We start from the raw sequence: 19,830 nt of genomic DNA on the forward strand, positions 1-19,830 counted from the left end.
CAGCAGCCAGCAGAGAATTGATCCAATATGGCCAGCGCTACTGCTTTTTGATAGTGGGGTGAGGGGTCCAGGAAGGGGTGCTAGCTGATTGGCTGCCATTTGTCTGCTGACTGTGAGGTAAGGGGTCAGAGTTTAGCTCAATGATAATGTATAGGGGGCGAATCGAATACGCCAAATGTTCGCTAATCACCACAAATGCGAACAGCCGATGTTCGCAGAATACTGCTCACGGGCGAAGTGTTCAGGCCATCTCTATTTATAATGGCACTTGGCCGTGACATGGACATTTAGTTTACTATTCCCAAATATTTACTGTAGCAGAGTTTACTATAAGGAGATTATACTGTATAAAGAATTCTTTACAGATGTATCTATGTGCCCAAGTGCTAAGTTGTCATCAGAGTTTGCAGTTGCAATTCAAAGCACACACAGAATGCGAAGCCTCGTCAAAGTGAATGCTTAATTTGTTCTGGTGGCTACAGCAACAAAAGATGAGTTTGGCCTTTAGGCTGCCAGAACATGAAATGAGCAATGTGATAGGACCACGGTAATGAGCAAATTCTGCAGCCAGTGAACTATAGGAGACCCGCACTGTGAAAGACAAATAGCTATGGAATTGCTTCTGAGGATGTCTGGGCATGCAAAAACTGATAGCCAAGGTATGCATTTTACATAAAGTTAACAGAAGGTGAGATATGGCAGCCTGTGTTACCAGTTCAGGCTTTCTGATTGGATGCACAGTGAAGACACGGGATAATCAAGCACAGTGCCAGAATATAAACTGGAGCCTTGCTTACGTATGCCTGTTTAATGCAGGAAGAACGATCTATTCCTTGACACGCACAATAAATGACTGCCGAGACAATAGCAGAGATGTGATAGCTTTCATTAAAATGGCCATGAATTTTTAGAATGAGGGAGCCTGTCACTATTTAAATATCTTATTTGTCAGTTTGCGGAAGATGGGTATTTTTAGAGCTGCTGCTTTGCATACAAGCCATTGGCTGAATTGTGAGCTGTGTCTTCTCTGCAGTGGCTGTTTTATGTCACCACTTCCTCCTAACATCCCTTATTACTCTTAGAAAATGTTCCAGCTGCCTGCTACAAATCTCTAACCACAACTCCAGGATCACAGCTTATACAGTTGTGCAATGAAGGGCACAATTAGTATGTTGGGAAGTTTTTAGTATAAATGTTTGGACGTTTGGTGCAGGGTATTCCTGATAATTCGTATATTGGTAATATCTGTAGCAATTTTCCTTCTCCTATTCAAACATTAGCCTCCCGTTTTTGAATTCTTACACTAACCTCCCCGTTCCACTTCTAGCACTAACCTCCCTCTCCAATCCTAACACCTCCCTCTCCAATCCTAACACTAACCTCCCTCTCCAATCCTAACACTAACCTCCCTCTCCAATCCTAGCACTAACCTCCCTCTCCTCTCCTAACACTAACCTGCTCTCTCCTTTGCCTAACACTAACCTTCCCCCCCCCCCCTCCTCTGCCTAACACTAACCTCTCCTCTTCTGTGCCTAACTTTAACAGTCCCTCTGCTCTGCCTAACACTAACGTCACCTCTCCTCTGCCTAACACTAACCTCCCCCTCTCTTCCGCCTAACACTAACCTCCCATCTCCACTGCCTAACACTAACCTCCCCCCTCCTGTGTCTGACATTAACCTCTCCTTTCCCGTGTCTAACACTAACCTCTCCTCTGCCTATTGCCTAACACTAACCCTCCCCTCTGCCTAACACTAACCTCCTCCTCTCCTCTGCCTAACAGTAACCTCTTCCTCTTCTCTGCCTAACACTAACCTCCCTCTTCTCTGCCTAACACTAACCTCATCCTCTCCTCTACCTAACACTAACCTCACCCCTCACCTCTGCCAGAACACTAACATCTCCTCTCCTTGCCTAACACTAACCTCACCCCTTTCCTTTCCCGGAACACTAACATCTCCTCTGCTGTGCCTAACACTAACGCCCCTCTCATCTGCCTAACACTATCCTCCTCCTCTCCTCTGCCTAACACTAGCCTCCCCTCTCCTAAAGCTGGCCACTAACGGTCCAATTTCTAGCGAAAAATCGTTCGAGCGATCAGAAATTCTGATCGGATTGGTTGTAAATAATCTCCATTGGTGGACACAATCAATTATGAACGAGTGAAAAAAATGTCGCCCGAATGAATTTTCGTCGAACGAAAATGTGGATTTTCTTGGTGGTCGTGATAGATAGGAAGCAAAGATTGGTTAGTTGATGGTGTAGTGAACGATTGTTCGTCCGATCAGAATTTCTGATCGCTCGAACGATTTTTCGCTAGAAATTGGACAGTTAGTGGCCACCTTAACACTAACCTTCCCTCTCCTCTCCTAACACCTCCCCTCTCCACTCCTAAAACTAACCTACCCCCTCTCTATGCCTAACACTAGCCTCCCTTGCTAAGGTACATGGCACTGCCGTATAGCGCCTAACCTCCACCGGATCATTGTTTAATAGATTGGAAGGGTGAGGTCTCCTCTTCACCCAGGGTCGGACTGGGACACCAAGGGCCCACCAAGGAAGTTTCAGCCTGGGGCCCGCCCCCTCTCCTCCCCCCCCCCCCCATTTTGGGCTCACATGCACATGTACTTTAGAAATTTTGCATGACTTTATGGTAGGGAATAGATTTTGAGCAATTCTGAGGACAGTCTCCAATAGGGATATGTTTGAATGCGGCGCGCGCATTTAGCGAAACTAAATGGGTGTCACCACGCACTGGAACATCGGCGTGGTCATGATGAGTCATGGGCAGACTTAAAAAAAAAAATACAAAACACAAAATAAGTAGCGGTGTTATTCACAGAGATTAGGTCTGAGCAGATACATTTTAGAAAAAATATTCAAGTAGTTACATGCCTCATGATAATTCATAAAGTAGTCAAATGGCAGCAGATACCCCCACAAAATGCAATCAGGTTGCCGACAGATGCCCCCACAAAATGCAATCAGGTTGGCGGCAGATACCCCCACAAAATGCAATCAGGTTGGCTGCAGATACCCCCACAAAATGCAATCAGGTTTACGGCAGATACCCCCACAAAATGCAATCAGGTTTATTAAACTACCTACGGTTACTGTTATGCTATGTTGATGAACCATGATGATAACCACTATTATGTCTACAAATCTCATCTGATGTTATTGTGTGTTGACATTTTGGAAAAAATTTTCAATAAAAATTGAGTTACAAAAAAAAAATGCAATCAGGTTGGCTGCAGATACCCCACACAATGCAATCAGGTTGGCTGCAGATACCCCCACACAATGCAATCAGGTTGGCTGCAGATACCCCCACACAATGCAATCAGGTTGGCTGCAGATACCCCCACACAATGCAATCAGGTTGGCTGCAGATACCCCCACACAATGCAATCAGGTTGGCTGCAGATACCCCCCACACAATGCAATCAGGTTGGCTGCAGATACCCCCACACAATGCAATCAGGTTGGCTGCAGATACCCCCACACAATGCAATCAGGTTGGCTGCAGATACCCCCACACAATGCAATCAGGTTGGCTGCAGATACCCCCACACAATGCAATCAGGTTGGTGGCAGATACCCCCACAAAATGCAATCAGGTTGGCTGCAGATACCCCCACACAATGCAATCAGGTTGGTGGCAGATACCCCCACAAAATGCAATCAGGTTGGCTGCAGATACCCCCACACAATGCAATTCAGGTTGGTGGCAGATACCCCCACAAAATGCAAGTGACCCCCCAGCTTGGAAGGGGTGTCAGCGGGCAAAGATCAGCGGGGAAGCCTCCCCCCTCCCTCACCTAGGGCCCCCCCCCCCGCGCACCCCCCTCCTCCAGAAGTGCAGCCAGCAGCGAGCGGAGAATAGCTTACCGAACTTCAGATGATGCTAGCTCCGCTCCGCATGCCGCTGCTGCCCTGCTGGTCTCTGTCTCCTGTAGTGACGCTGTCCAATCACGTTCTCGCAAGTACTGCAAGAGCATGATTGGACAGCGTCACTACAGGAGACAGAGACCAGCAGGGCAGCAGCGGCATGCGGAGCGGAGCTAGCATCATCTGAAGCTCTGTAGCTATTCTCCGCTCGCTGCTGGCTGCACTTCTGGAGGAGGGGGGTGCGCGGAAGGGGGGGCCCCTAGGTGAGGCAGGGGGGGAGGCTTCCCCCCCTCCCCACCGCTCTGTGCCCAATTTCCCCCATTCCAAGCTGTGCCCCCCTCCCTCTTAGCTCTGGGGCCCCCAGGATGGGACCATCGGCGGTTCGGTGGCACAGTCCGAGCCTGCCTTCACCATACTAGTGGCTTTCACCCCTGCAGATCAGGACTGTGCACATTTCAGTGGTGTATCTGAGGAGCTTGGAATCCCAGTGCAAGTTGAATATGGGGCCCCACGCACTCTATTGATATAAAGCCTCAAAACCTAACAAGGACAGTTTCAGTGTCAGAGAGGTGTTTACCAGCAAAGCACCAATGAAAAGCTAATAAGATGGGTGAAGGAGAGCCCCTGATGGGCCCATCTGGTCCAGGGGCCCCAGTACGGTCACAAACTTTGCATACCCCTTTGCTACACCACTGGATCTTTTCTGTCTCCAATGCCTACTCAGGCAGTCCTGGATACTATATAGACTGTAGATATGGATGCCATAGACTGTTATTACGATGTGTGTTAGGATTCGTACACATATTAATAAACATCCAACATAATTCATGCAAGCTGGGTCAGGCCGAGGCAGAGGCGAGAGAGGCTCCAGCCTCAGGGCGCAGTGTAGGTGGGAGTGCACAATTCAATCAGCTATCATTCCCCTAATGTATTTGAAGTAGAGAGAAATAAGAAAAGGGATACAGGTGTCTGCAAGCCAGATAACTAGAGATTAAGGGGTTGGGAGCACGGGAGCGCCTCTTAAGCTCGATCCACACTAGTGCAGTTGCAGAACACAATCCGCGGTACGGGCTCCGGTTTTCAAAATCCGGAATGCTGCCCGTTTCTAGTCCGTTTACGTTTTTAAACACGTATCCGTGTCCCATAGCTGTGAGTGGGCGGAAGGGGGCCGCCATGCTGGAGGGAGTAGCAGCCAAGAAGGGGGGCAGTGGGCACAGCGGCAGGGAGAGGGGTAGGACCCCCCTTCCCTCACCTTGGTCCCCCCTTCCGTGCTCTCTCCAAAATCAAGCCTATAGCGAGCAGTGAGCGGGTAACTCTCTTACTTCCTTGTTCCACCGCTCACCGTGTGACTTCCTGCACACTGAGATACCGAGCGTGGCATTGCAGGAAGTGACGTGGCGTGGCGAGCGGTGGAACGCAAGGAAGTGAGTGAGTTCCTCGCTCGCTATAGGCTTGATTTTAAGGAAACTAGCTGGAAGGGGAGCACGTAAGGGGGGACCCAGGTGAGGGAAGGGGGGTCCAACCCCCCTCCCCGCCGCTGTGCCCACTGCCCCCCTTCCTGGCTGCCTTCGCCTCCAGCCTACCTTGGGACACCTATGATGTTGAAGGGAGTAGCAGGCAGAAGGCAATCCAGATTTCTTTCTGTTTCTGTGTGCAAAGTTCTCTGTGTAGAGGGAGATCCGTTTTTGCATTGCCTTTCACTACCCCTCTGTGTATCTGGGATCCGTGAAGTCCCAATAAATCCGGACTCTCTGTTCAGTGTTTCAAAACGGACATCCTCCCTCGGATTGCTCACGGATCCGTTTTTGAAGTGTGTGAAAAAGGCAGCTATTTTTAACATTGGTATCCGTGGCTCCTGTTTTGGTCCAGGCCCAAGAGCGGAGCCACGGATACGTTTTTAATACAAATGTAAACCGAGCCTAAGTCTAATAGCAATCAGTTTGTGATAGTTGGGGTGGGAGGGATGGAGGGGCGCACTTTGGTGTCTCAGCCTTGGGTGCTGGAGGACCTTGTCCCGGCTCTGCCTGCAAGTAAAGGATACTTCAACATTCGCAGAACAAAATCCACAGCAGGGTTGATGAAAGATGCACTGGTACAGTACATTTAATACAGAGAAAGATTCCCCCAAATTAACATACACTTTTGGCATATATGTTTTTTTTGGGTGAGACTTTTTTTTTTTGTCCATTGAGTTCAAAATAGCTCAAAATGAAAAATGCAATATATGTGCATAGTTTATTTTACCTCATTTTTTAGATGCAGGTATGACATTCCCAGTATGGATAGTATGAGCTGCTGTGATCTGTGTCAAACTTTTCCCACCGTCTCTACAAGGTACAATTAACAAGCTAAAACATTGCATTCCAGCGGTTCTGGAGGTGTGTTTAGCTTCTAAGGGCAACGATGGTTGATTTGCATATTTCAACAATGTTGCACTGGGAGACATCTCAAACTCACTCCAACCTGAATTATTGCAAATACTTTTTGTTTTAAGAAAGCAAACTTTTGTTTTACAAGGTTTTTGGATACCCGAGGTGACATGATGAGATAGACATGTGTATGTACAGTGCCTAGCACAAAAATAATTATGCTGTGTTCCTTTTTTTATTTCTCTGCCTGAAAGAGTTAAACATCAAGTATGTAAGTGACAGTTCATGTCTGAGTCAGGACTGGGTCAGACTACAGTGTGACCCTCACTGATAAGAAATTACAACTATAAAACACTTCCCTAGCAGAAAATGGCTTCTGAGAACAGGAAAGAGATAAAAAGGGTCAATGGCTCATATATTTTAGTTCTGGTATACTTCAATGAATGTGTCATTGAGCAAAAACAATAAAACAGTAAAAGCTTAAAAAGTAGAATTAAATATAAAATAAAACTGTGGAATATCTAAAGAAATCATTTTTAGCAGAAGGTTGATAGTTACAATCACTCTGTATACTCAAACCTGTCTATGTATCCAAGTACTGACAACATTTGTAAACATTGTGTATGGGAAATGGTTGCTGAATCATTTTTGAAATGTAAAAAAGATAAAATAAAATAACATGTAGATTGGACTAAAAGAATTTTAGAAATAGAGGTTTCGTTTACAAACTATTGAAAAGTCCAAAAGAGCTTTATTTAGGTTATTTAGGCAACAGCAGGTACACCAGATAAAATGGCTAAAATTTTTCAGACTGAGCATCCTTAGTTATCCTTAGAATATAGACATCCAACCAGCTACTTCATCACAAAGACACATCTCTATGGGTGTGCCCCTAAGGTAATCAGCAGCTTAAAGGGTACTTGAGACAAAAAAAAATGGTATATTTCTACCTGGGGCTTGCTCCAGCCCCCTTCAAGGCCGTTGGCTCCCTCACCGTTCTCCTAGGATGCCTTGATCCTCCACTAGCTGATTTGGTAAATTCTTGATCTAAAAGGGGTTCATCAAACCTGCAATATTTATATTATAGGCTGTCTATGAATTAGGGTAAAGCTGCAATATTTTCTATATTACTTAATATATTGTTACACAGAACTAAAGCTACTTTTATCTATATTTTAGGTTGGCTTTCCCTGCTAAAGTGGAGAACTGGAGCACACCATGTGGATCTTGAAGAGGACCTGAGCTGAACCATTGCAGTTCTTCAAAGAGGTCATCCCGTTGCCCATGCCAATATGTCTGGACTTGGTCCTTCAGCAACTTTACCAGAAGACATGGGGAATGGAACGTTTTTGTTTCCCACCTCCCTCTCAACATCAGTGGATTCCTCGTCATCCACACCCAACCGGTTATCAAACGTTTACGTCTACGTCTCCATCTTCCTTAGCCTGCTGGCCTTTCTCCTCTTGCTGCTAATTATTGCTCTCCAGAGACTGAAGAACATTATCTCCTCAACGTCATCTTATCCAGAGTACACAAGTGACGCAGGGAGCTCCTTCACTAACTTGGAAGTGTGTAGCATTTCTTCCCAGAGGTCTTCGTTTTCTAACCTCTCTTCATAAGAAGAGATAAAAGAGAAATCCGAAAGACAGGAAACCTGGGAGCCTTGCATGTGACTAACACCTTTGAATCCAGAAGTGCATCCCTTATTCCGTTTGAAACGATGCTGCTTTTTAGCTCAATTTTGCTTTTGTCATTTATCTATTTCATCTGCTTCATGCTCGATATCAGTCAACCTGAATGTTTCTCTTGTTAAATAAACTCATGAAGCAAATGCAGTCCCTCTAATCAGGACACTCTGGGAGATCAAAGCCTTTCAGATTAGAGGACTCTTGATCTTGAAACTAACCTGTGCGTTTTTCCTGCGTATATCCTGCCGCCTCGTACCTCCATGATACTTTGCAGTCGTACTTCGAAACATGACTCCTGTGGTCATCTGCAGGCTTCTTCATGTCTGAGAGATTATTTTGGAAGAAATTATTTTAATTAGTATTTTCCCAGCATGTACAATATTCCGGGTGACAACTTACACAACTCCCGGAGAGAGATAATGCATCTGGGGGATCAAAGTACTTTAGGTCCCCTTGGTGACTATGCTCTGGCAACTGGAGGAACAGCTATGATGATGATTTGTTGGACGAGTTTGTGGGTAAAACATATCCTTGAGCAGAAATGAGCACAACCGTTTGTTTCCCCAATTGGGAAGAATACATTTAGTTTATTCTTATGGGTTAGAATAATAACTATGACAAATAAAAAATATGAGTATAACCAATTCATTTTTTGCTATAAGTTTGAAATAAACATGTAACAAACTTGGTTCAGTGTCCACAAAGGGCATTGTAGAATGAACTCTAGCTTCTGTTTCTTACTTGTTCATCACTGAGCTCTTGATCTCATTAAAAAGGGTTGGTTTATTTACAAATAAATACATGTACAAGTTATGGCAAATGAAATATGAAGTGCTAATTAAGGGAACAGGGAAAACACAATGGGAGTCATCCTATCTACTCTATCTCATCACGCACACATGCTCGGACCCTTCTCTTTCTATGCTTCATCCTTGTAAGCTAGATTCCAACGTAGTTCCTCTTGATAAATGAGGTGAAGAAGACCCCTCCTCCATCAGCCAGTAATTAGCTTGGTACTTAGCAGTTGGAGGTGAATGTTAGCTGAATAGTTCATCTGTTGCAAGAATAAAGATTGTACCAAAGGTTCCTGTGACATCTCCAAACTTATTGTGGTAGGCCATCTTTGATGTCAGATCCTGGGGCTATTCTCCCAGTTGGGTATCTGCTCAACCACCAGTAGATGTCAGGTTTGAGGGCTGGTATATAGTTCTCCGCTGTTTATTCAGTTACATACAGATCAAGTGATTCCCTGAGAATTGCTTTGTAACACAGGCCCGCTTTCCATAAAGGCACACCCAAAATCATGGACGTAGCAATCACCCCTGCCATTGCAGGGGGGCCCAGAGGCTTTGGGGGCCCTCCTCCAGCCTCCTTCCAGCCACAAGTGCAGCCAATTAGCAAAAAAAATTCCTCGTTCACTCACAAAACCCTTCCCTGCCACCTACTCTCGCCATGCAGAGTAGCGAGTAGGGAGAGTGTCTGTCTTTTTTTCCTGCTTCATAACAGAACACTCTCTGCTGAAATTCGCTGGCTCCTGATCACCAACCCTCATGGGGTTCGAGGACCAAGGGGCCCCATGCTATCATTTTTGCAGGGGGGCCCTATTAAGTCTAGCTACGCCTCTGCCCAAAATAATGCAGTTTATCCAGATATGGAATGCTGTGAACTCCAACAGGCATGTTTGCTTTCTGTGCATCCTCACCATCCTCTCTGCAGTGCTCAGTTAGAAAAATGAGTACACAAGGAACACCAGCAGGTTGTTTTGTCATCACTTCCTGGTACCAGAGGACAACAAGAATAGTGTAGCCTTGTCTGCACAACCACCTGCCTGACATTACACCCAAGGGCATAACTGCAAATCATGTGTCCCTCTTCATTCCTCACTCCATAGTGACCCCATGGCCATCGGCCACAACCATTAGGGGTTACATAACCGGTTAAGCCACTATAGGGGAGCCAGAATGGAGAATGCTTTGCAGGTAAGATTTGAACTTTTTAATATGCCAAATAAAATATTACCCCTAAGTAGTGAACTTGAGGGATTGTTGTTATTTGGTAGTTATCAATTATAATTGTTATATCAGTATTGCCAAGCTCGTAAGTGGGGATCCGTTGAAAAGGGCGCCTGAGCTGCCTGTATGAAAAGGGCGCCTCCATAGACATCAATGTTATTTTTGCAAATATCGGCCACAAGGTGGTGAAAAAGGGCGCCCGAGTTTTGATATAGGCTACAAGCGGGCACCCCTTGGTAGCCCATATTTTATTTGGCTACTTTCAGGAACAGTAGGGCACCCCTTTGTAGCCCATATTTTTTTCGGCTATAAGGTTTTCGGCTACAGTAGGGCACCCCTTTGTATCCCATATTTTTTCAGCTACAAGGTTTTCGGCTACAGTAGGGTGGCCCTTTGTAGCCCATATTTTTTTCTGCTACAAGGTACAAGGTTTTCGGCTACAGTAGGGCGCCCCTTTGCAGCCCATATTTTTTCAGCTACAAGGTTTTCGGCTACAAGGCTTTTGATTCTGCTACAAAAGGGAACCCTTTTATAGCTGAGATTTTTGATTCGGGGGTGCAGGGGGGTTAGGATTAGGCATCACAAGCGGGGGGGGGGGAGGTTAGGGTTAGGCACCACTAGGGGGGTTTAGGATTAGGCACTACCAGGGGGGACATAGGGTTAGGCACCACCAGGGGAGTCTTAGAGTTAGGCACCACCTGGGGAGTCTTAGGGTTAGCCACCAGCAGGGGAGTCTTAAGGTTAGGTACCACCTGGGGGGTCTTAGGCACGACCTAGGGGGTCTTAGGGTTAGGCACCACCTGGGGGGGGGGTTAGGGGAGGGTTCTGTGTGAGAGTAGGGAAAAGTTAGGTCATAGTAATCACCAGGGGCTATCTTAGGGTTAGGCACCACCAGGGAGGGGTTAGGGTTAGGCACCCCCAGGGGAGGGTTCTGTGTGAGAGTAGGGATAAGTTAGGTCATAGTAATCACTTTTCTCAACTGTGTAACTTGCAAAAATTATACAAATTATGTGAAATCAAGATTACCCGCAATATCATCATTTATGATCATAATTGTAATTATCCTTCTCTGCCAAGTACTGTCAATACAGTCAGTACATCCTGTAATGAGCACTGTAGGGAGGATGGTGGTAAGGCTGCACAGAATGTGACTCATCTCTGATAATGAGACTACACTGAAAATCATACTAAAGTGAAGGCACTCTCCAGAGTCTGCAAACACTTGTGATAATTCTTAAAGTGAGTGTAAAGAAAAAAAAAGTGAGATACTTACTGATGGACAGGGAAGGCTCTGGATCCAATGGAGCCTTCCCTGTCTTGTCTTGCTCCCCTTGTTCCAGCATTGTCACCCCAATTGTGTGTACTCTGCCAATTGCTCAAATACACGTCTGTGGTCCCTTGAGAGGCTTTGGATGGGTGGATCTGTAATGCACATGCGCGAGTGTGCTTATGCATGCACTCGCGCAAGCACAGTACAGAGCTGCCGTATGTCCACCAGGAGTGCTCCGCTGCTCTTCTGTGCTCCTCCAAAACCTCGCTATCTGGACCAGTTGTGGGCTACTGCAAATGTTTAGCACTGGCTTGTGCGAAAATCTCCTGACCACGGAAGTGCGATCTTATGCAGTGCACAGTGGACTAGGAGAAAATCGTGGCACCTGTAAGGCTATGGGGGCTGCCCCAGGTAAGAGGAAGCCCCAGGCAAGTAAAAAAAAACTTGTTCCCCTCATCTCAGGTTCACGGTAAACTGTAGCCCAAAAGGTGCTCGGTTGCTGGTAGATGGGAGACTGAATTGGCCAACTAGCTCCGAGATCAACCTCTCATGTGACAGACAGAGACAGCTAATGCTGCCTGGGAATACACAGTTTGTTTTTGAGCCATTTAGATGGCTCGATAGATAATTTTGAACATGTTTCATCTCCGGCCCAATTGTTTCGCCGCTCAATTCCACATGGAGCACAATGGAAAAAGATAAGAAAAACGAGTGGATGATAAGAGAATCGCCTGCGGAATCGAGAGGGAAATCGATCGAGCGAGAGAATCGAGCGGCAAAATCAAGCTGTGTATTCCCAGCATTAGACAGATTCTGCATAGACAGATTCAGCATTAGACAGATTCTGTGGATTCTGATCAGTAGCACTGCCATCCGCAGCACACTCTGGTTTAACACTGCCTATGGTAATCAGGTTATACGATTGCTGACAGGAGTCATGCAGTTTGTACGAGAAGGTGCTATCAGCACTGTAGGCGTAGGGAAGCGTGATCTTTTAATACACCCTTGTCTCTGTGATTATTCCTGATGCAAGGCACTTTTCTATATGAGGCAGCAGAACTTCTTGCCAGCTGAAGAATCAGTCATAAAAATGTGGAATTCTTATCTTTAAATCGTATGACCTTTGTGAAACCTTTATAAAATTAAGTAAACAGCGGGCAGGTGTTCCCTTTGTTTTGTAATGCCAAACAGTCAGCAATGCTTGTAGTTGATTCTGCTCACACAAAGCTGCCAGGCAGATAGGCTGAGGTGTGTTGTCTATACTGTGCTATTACATAAAGTAAATTGGATACATGATCAGCTGTAACCAAGCCTCCTAAATGAAAAAACACACGCTGCTGCATACACGCATGACCTGTAATGACATGTCACGTGACCGCAGCTGTATGGCTCATCTGTTTGGAGCCGTGGGCTCCAGGAATGGACAAGTGACACCCTGGGACACATCAGTCGCAAGGTCAGATTTATTTACTTTTTTGCCCTAGGCCAAGTATGTTGGGGCTCCCCTTTTATGTGCAGTGCCCCTCCCATTCCATGTGCAGCCCCCTATTCCATGTGCATTATCCATGTACTGTAGCCCCCCTCTTTCATGAACCTTTGGCATCATTATTATCATCATTATCCCTTTTTGATGTGTTGCTCTCCCTTTTAAGCCTCCTCTTTCATATCTAGCAACCTCTCTTTCATGTTGAGGTGCCCCCTTTGGCTACAGCCGCTCAAGGCCTGAGCCTTTTTAGCCTTTCCAGAAATCCGGCCCTGATCAGTCAATAGAAGACAGTTCATACATGTGCTGGAGCCTTGTTCCTGCTAAGCCACACCCATCTATTCAACGTTATGAAAGTTGAGCAATAGCTCTTACACGTGGAAAGTAAATTAAGGGTCTTAAAACCTCTTTACATTTTAGGCTGAAAAACTGATACGTTTTAACTCTCCATAGCAACGTATTGCGAAAAAGCTTTCAGTTAAAACGCATACAGTATTGTGGGAACTGAGCTATAGGGAAACATGGGCATTACTTTGAAAATCAGTGGTCCTTTCAGTTATGACTGAGAGCAACTGATATAGTGGAAAAGGACCCTTTTACACTGTATTAATTGCTGTCAGCTGTAACTGAAAGGACAAATGATGTTCAGTGTCCATGTTTCCATATGGCCTCTTTCACACTATATGCTGAAAAACTGAAACTTTTTCAAAATGCGATGCTATGCAGAAAAAAAAACGCATTGAAATGCCACTCCAGCCGCTTCACCCGCTCCAGCGCTGTAGATCTCTTCCATGCTTCCCAGCCGCACAAACTCTGCTGCCGTTCGACAGCTCCCGATCACATGACCGATGTGAGTCACATGACCGGGAGACAGAGGATGGTAGCACAGGGCGAGTGGCTGCCGTGAAGCACAGAGGAGACCTGCAGTGCTGGAAGCAGGTAAATATATCACTGCTCCCAGCACTACTCTGGGAAGGAAAGGGGTTGCAGCTAGAGTTTGGATCCCAGGGGGCCCCATAACAATTTTGCGAGGGGGGGGGGGAAATAGCTATGATGCTATTGGTGGTAGTTAATATACAAACTATCCTCTATAATAAAACCCCTTTATCTCTGCGTCCCATCCCTGTACTTCCTGTGTGTGTGTCCCGTGTTTTGCGCTACTGCGCATGTGTGAGCGCACACACGGCGGGCGAGCGGTGGGTGCGCGCGCATCGGGAGTGCGACGTGCGCGCGTGTGGCGGGCGGCGTGCTTGCGCATGCGCGGTGAGTCACGGGGGAGGATGAGAGGGAAGGAAGGGAGGGGGAGGAGAGGAAGGCGGGGTTTAAACACTGACCTAGACCCCTTTTTTTAACGGGCTTAGGTCTACTAGTCAAGTATAAAATAGGCAGTGAATGCATGCGTGATACAGGGAAATAGATAATCTGGGAAGCAGGCCCCCATAGCTGACACTGAATTATGGTGATCATTTCCCTTTTAGATGCTGACCTTTACATCCAGATGACAGTTACAAATGATCATCAGAGTACAGCGGTGTTCCCTCATCACAGTCTCCTCTAGCAGAGCTGTCCCAATGTAATTAATGTCTGATTTACCAAACTGTTTTTTTTTAGAACTTAAGCCTGCAAACAATCATCAATCCTGTGCCTTGGAAAACTTCCTCAGTCTCTAGAAACATCATGTTAAGGGCCCGTTTCCACTATAGCGTTGCGGAATCGCCGGCGAATCACCGCAGGCAAATCGCATGCGGGTGCGATTCCGCATGTGTTTTTTGCCGCGATTTCGCATGCGATTTCGCATAGGTAAGGCTGTATGCGAATGTAACCATGTCACTGCCTGTGTAAATTACCATTAATACCTATGCGAAATCGCATGCAAAATCGCGGCAAAAAACGCATGGGGAAAATGCATGCGATTTCCCTATTAAATACATTGCGTTCGATTCGCCTGCATTCCACACGCAGGCAAATTCTGAGGGCCCTACCATGCAGATTTTTTCTGCACAGAAAAACGTGCGGGGAAACGCACAAGTGGAAACAGTCCCATCCACTTGTACTGACTGTGCGAATCCGCATGCGGGCAACGCATGCGGATTCGCGATAGTGGAAACGGGCCCTAAATGTTTTAGCTTTATGTGCTACATAATGTAAAAATAAATGTAAATATATCAGATTAGTTATTTTGTATCTCTCTTTATTCTGGATCAACTGACAAAGACTTATCTGTATGAACCCAAGTGCTTACCAGAGTTCCTAAAGCCACAGACTGGCCCTAATGTCTGTATGTCCTGTACAAACTGTATTCTGGGCTTGACCCTAATGAAATATCTGTATGTAGGAATAGACATGGCACTAACTTCTACCCCTGCTGTATGCCCAACACTAACATTAACCTCTACCCCTGCTGTATGCCCAACACTAACCTCTACCCCTGCTGTATGCCCAACACTAACATTAACCTCTACCCCTGCTGTATGCCCAACACTAACCTCTACCTCTGCTGTATGCCCAATACTAACCTCTACCCCTGCTGTATGCCCAACACTAACATTAACCTCTACCCCTGCTGTATGCCCAACACTAACCTCTACCTCTGCTGTGTACCCAACACTGAACTTTACCAATGCTGTATGACCAATACTAACCTCTACTCCTGCTAAGGGTGCTGCGCACTATAAGTATGTACATCCAGGTTATCAGCTGTGGGCACTGTATTAATGTGGCATTATGTCTCATAAATTACTGAGCCACAGACAAGCATCACTTTTCCTCACAAAACAATGTCACATAAGATGTTAAGGAAAATCTGTAAAACTACAAACAAGAAAACCAACTCAAAAATGCATAATTAACTAAGCAAGCAGACATTGCCATAGAAAAGTTACCAGTGACAAGCAGATAATATCAGACACAGGCAAATAAAACCAGTAATAGATATATAGTTATAACAAGATTAGAGTGGCGGGCAGGTAGTGATAGGTGGATTCTATTGGCAGGTAGGCAGTGATTGGTAAATTATAGTAGCAGGTAGGCAGTGACTGGCAGCAATCTCGGACTCGGCCACCAGGAACACAGGGATTTTCACGGTAGGCCTAGCCCCTTTAACTTTCAATGGGCCCTCCCATGCCCTGCACCGAGCAGCAGGAGAGGAGGGGGTAGCAGCGCACGAAAGGGGGGCTTGGGCACAAAGTGATGGGGAGGGGGCCCAACTCCCCCCTCCGTCCCCTGGGGCCCCCCTTTCCGCAATCCACCCTCCAGAATTTCGCACAATGGCGGCCGCTGGCTGGGCAGGGAACTACTTCTCCTGCGTTCCAGGCGCCGGGGATCTGTGTCTCTGCGTGTCACTTGAGTTAACATACGGGGTAGTGACAAGTCCCCCAAATAGGTGCGATCAGGCCACTTGTTGCTGCTCGGCTGCTCCCTGAGACAATTCACTGTAAGACAAGCAAGGAAGAAAGGGGCGCTCTGAGACTCCTAGTACTTCAAAGCAAAGCTCCAATAGGAGAGGTCTCACCTTATTCTCATATGGCCGGCACAGCGTACACAGCCCCGATAAGCATGTTAGCCTAGCCGGGGACCGGCCTCTCTACTCCGGCGTGGCGGATGTGACGTCACTCCTCTCAGCACTTCCCACAGGTCGTCGCCTGTGAATGCGTCAGTATGTCCGCATAAGGGAGAAATAGAAATATAAAAAGCCGCTAAGGACGCGGCTATAAGTGCTCATGTAGACCAACTACGTGGCTGATTGCGTCAAGAAATCCGCATGGAGGGAAAAATAAAAATATAAAAAGCCGCTATGTACGCGGCTATGGATACGCATATAGACCAAAGGGTCAAAGGATATAAAATGTATTTAAAAGACAAAACTTTCGCAGAGGAACATCCTCTGCTTTATCAAGTCATTCATCTTTGGTCTATATGCGTATCCATAGCCGCGTACATAGCGGCTTTTTATATTTTTTTTTTCCCTCCATGCGGATTTCTTGACGCAATCAGCCACGTAGTTGGTCTACATGAGTACTTATAGCCGCGTCCTTAGCGGCTTTTTATATTTCTATTTCTCCCTTATGCGGACATACTGACACATTCACAGGCGACGACCTGTGGGAATTGCTGAGAGGAGTGACGTCACATCCGCCATGCCGGAGTAGAGAGCCCGGTCCCCGGCTAGGCTAAGAGGGACGGATGCTTATCGGGGCTGTGTATGCTGTGCCGGCCATATGAGAATAAGGTGAGACCTCTCCTATTGGAGCTTTTCTTTGAAGTACTAGGAGTCTCAGAGTGCCCCTTTCTTCCTTGCTTGTCTGCGTGTCACTTGTCTTCCGTCTCCAATGCCTCTCACTGTACTTCCTGATTAGCGGAAATACAGTGAGTGGCATTGGAGACGGAAGATAGGTGACACGCAGATACTCTGCGGTAGAACACCGGCGTCTGGATCCAGGTTGAGGTGAGTTGTTCCCTGCCCACTGCCACCAGCCCACGACTGCACTAAGAACTGGAGGGGGAGCGCAGAAGGAGGGGGGGCACAGGTAAGGGAGGGGGGAGAGGCCCCCCTCTCCACCACTGTGTGCAAGCAAGCTCCCCATTCCAGGCTATTGGGGACACCTTTAGCTAACTATGGGGACACCTAAAGCTAACTACCTATACTGGGACACCGATCGCCAACTACCTATACTGGGGACACCTATAACTACCTATACTGGGACACCGATAGCCAACTACCTATACTGGGGGCACCTATAGCTAACTACCTATACTGGGGACACCTAAAGCTAACTACTTATACTGGGGACACCTTTAACTACCTATACTGGGGACACCTATAGATAACTACCTATACACCTATACTAGGGACACCTATAACTACCTATATTGGGGACACATATAGCTCACTACCTATAATGGGGACACCTATAACTTGCTACCTATACTGGGGACACCTATAGATAACTACCTATACACCTATACTGGGGACACCTATAGTTATACCTATACTGGGGACACCTATAGCTCACTACCTATACTTGGGGCCCCTATAACTTGCTACCTATACTGGGGGTGCCTATAGCTAACTACCTATAATGGGGACACCTATAACTTGTTACCTATACCGGGAGGACCTATATCTAACTACCTATACCGTGGACACCTACAATTGTTTGCAAAAGTATTCGGCTCCCTTGAAGTTTTCCACATTTTGTCATATTACTGCCACAAACATGAATCAATGTTATTGGACTTCCATGTGAAAGACCAATACAAAGTGGTGTACACGTGAGAAGTGGAACGAAAATCATACATGATTCCAAACATTTAAAAAAAAAATGCAAAGTGGGGTGTGCGTAATTATTCAGCACCCTGAGTCAATACTTTGTAGAACCACCTTTTGCTGCAATTATAGCTGCCAGTCTTTTAGGGTATGTCTCTACCAGGTTTGCACATCTAGAGACTGAATTTTAGCCAAAAAGTTGCATTTTGGTCTCATCTGACCAGAGCATCTTCTTCAACATGTTTGCTGTGTCCCCCACATGGCTTGTGGCAAACTGCAAACGGGACTTCTTATGCTTTTATGTTAACAATGGCTTTCTTCTTGCCACTCTTCCATAAAGGCCAACTTTGTGCAGTGCACGACTAATAGTTGTCTTATGGACAGATTCCCCCACCCGAGCTGTAAATCTCTGGAGCTCGTCCAGAGTCACCATGGGTCTCTTGACTGCATTTCTGATCAGCGCTCTCCTTATTCGGCCTGTGAGTTTACGTGGACGGCCTTGTCTTGGTAGTACAGTTGTGCCATACTCCTTCCATTTCTGAATGATCGCTTGAACAGTGCTCCGTGAAATGTTTAAGGCTTTGGAAATCTTTTTGTAGTCTAAGCCTGCTTTACATTTCTCAATAATTTATCCCTGGCCTGTCTGGTGTGTTCTCTGGACTTCATGGTGTTGTTGCTCCCAATATTCTCTTAGACAACCTCTGAGGCCGTCACAGAGCAGCTGTATTTGTACTGACATTAGATTACACACAGGTGCACTCTATTTAGTCATTAGCACTTATCAGGCAATGTCTATGGGCAACTGACTGCACTCAGACCAAAGGGTGCTGAATTTTTATGCACACCCCACTTTGCAGTTATTTATTTGTAAAAAATGTTTGGAATCATGTATGAATTTCGTTTCACTTCTCACTTGTACACCACTTTGTATTGGTCTTTCACGTGGAATTCTAATAAAATTGATTCATGTTTGTGGCAGTAACATGACAAAATGAGGAAAACTTTGGGCCGAATACTTTTGCAAACCACTGTAAAGCTGGCTACCTATACTGGAGGTAACTATACTCAGGCTCTAGGCCCTTCATATGGCACTTCCCTCAGGCCCTGCATGCTCTAATGGCTTTGAAAAACAAAAACGAGACCAAGAGCCCGATATGGTGCAGTATGTCAGGTTAGAACGGAATTAGATGTAAATCGATAGTAAATGTACTCACAATGTTGGGTTACCACAAAGGCAACCACTGGAAAAGTAGGTGGGGAGAATTATAACCTGACCCCGCTCAGGTAGTTAAAATGTTGCTCTCTGTAGACAGGGAAAAAAACAGATGGGGATACACCCCTCCACCCAGAGTGGACTTGATCAGCGGAATAATAGAACACAACAGAGGCGCCAGCAAGAATAAAATATTTAAAAACCGTTTAAAAGGAGGGATGTAGGTGGACTCACCTCCCTCAAGTAAAGACCAGCCAATGAGCCATCAAAAGACAACAAATATTATTTATTGGGGATTCTCCAAGTATATGCAACGCGTTTCACGGGCAAAACTCCCGCTTCATCAGGCAATCAAGAGCGGAGAAAACACTGGGAAAAAACACAGGGGGGCAAACAAAAGGAACTAAGCCAGAGGACACTCAACAGCACAGACAAAAATACATAATACATAGTACAATTCTGAATATTGTTATAGATTCTACTACTTCAATCATTATATAAATATATAAATAAATAAATAAATAATATATGCTGGATGCGTCTATATATCCATAAAAATGGGTCTAAATCTATAGCTTCTATATTTTCTAATGCCCGTGTAGTTATAAATGTTAAAACACATTTATAACTACACGGGCA

General features: G+C 45.9%; 1 protein-coding gene across 2 annotated transcripts in view; it reads left to right on the forward strand.

Annotated features, from left to right (window-relative positions):
* Nucleotides 1-8,584, forward strand: part of SERTM1 (serine rich and transmembrane domain containing 1) — a 71,844-nt gene extending 63,260 nt beyond the window's left edge. For both annotated transcript variants that reach the window (XM_068265027.1, XM_068265028.1), the window contains exon 2: nt 7,439-8,584. In XM_068265027.1, coding sequence (XP_068121128.1) covers nt 7,552-7,878 — 327 coding nt within the window. In that variant the 5' untranslated portion in view covers nt 7,439-7,551 and the 3' untranslated portion in view covers nt 7,879-8,584. The remainder of the gene's footprint in view (nt 1-7,438) is intronic.
* The last annotated feature ends 11,246 nt before the right edge of the window (nt 8,585-19,830 follow it).

This window comes from Hyperolius riggenbachi, chromosome 2 (genome assembly GCF_040937935.1).
Source record: "Hyperolius riggenbachi isolate aHypRig1 chromosome 2, aHypRig1.pri, whole genome shotgun sequence".
NCBI classification, from domain to species: domain Eukaryota; kingdom Metazoa; phylum Chordata; class Amphibia; order Anura; family Hyperoliidae; genus Hyperolius; species Hyperolius riggenbachi.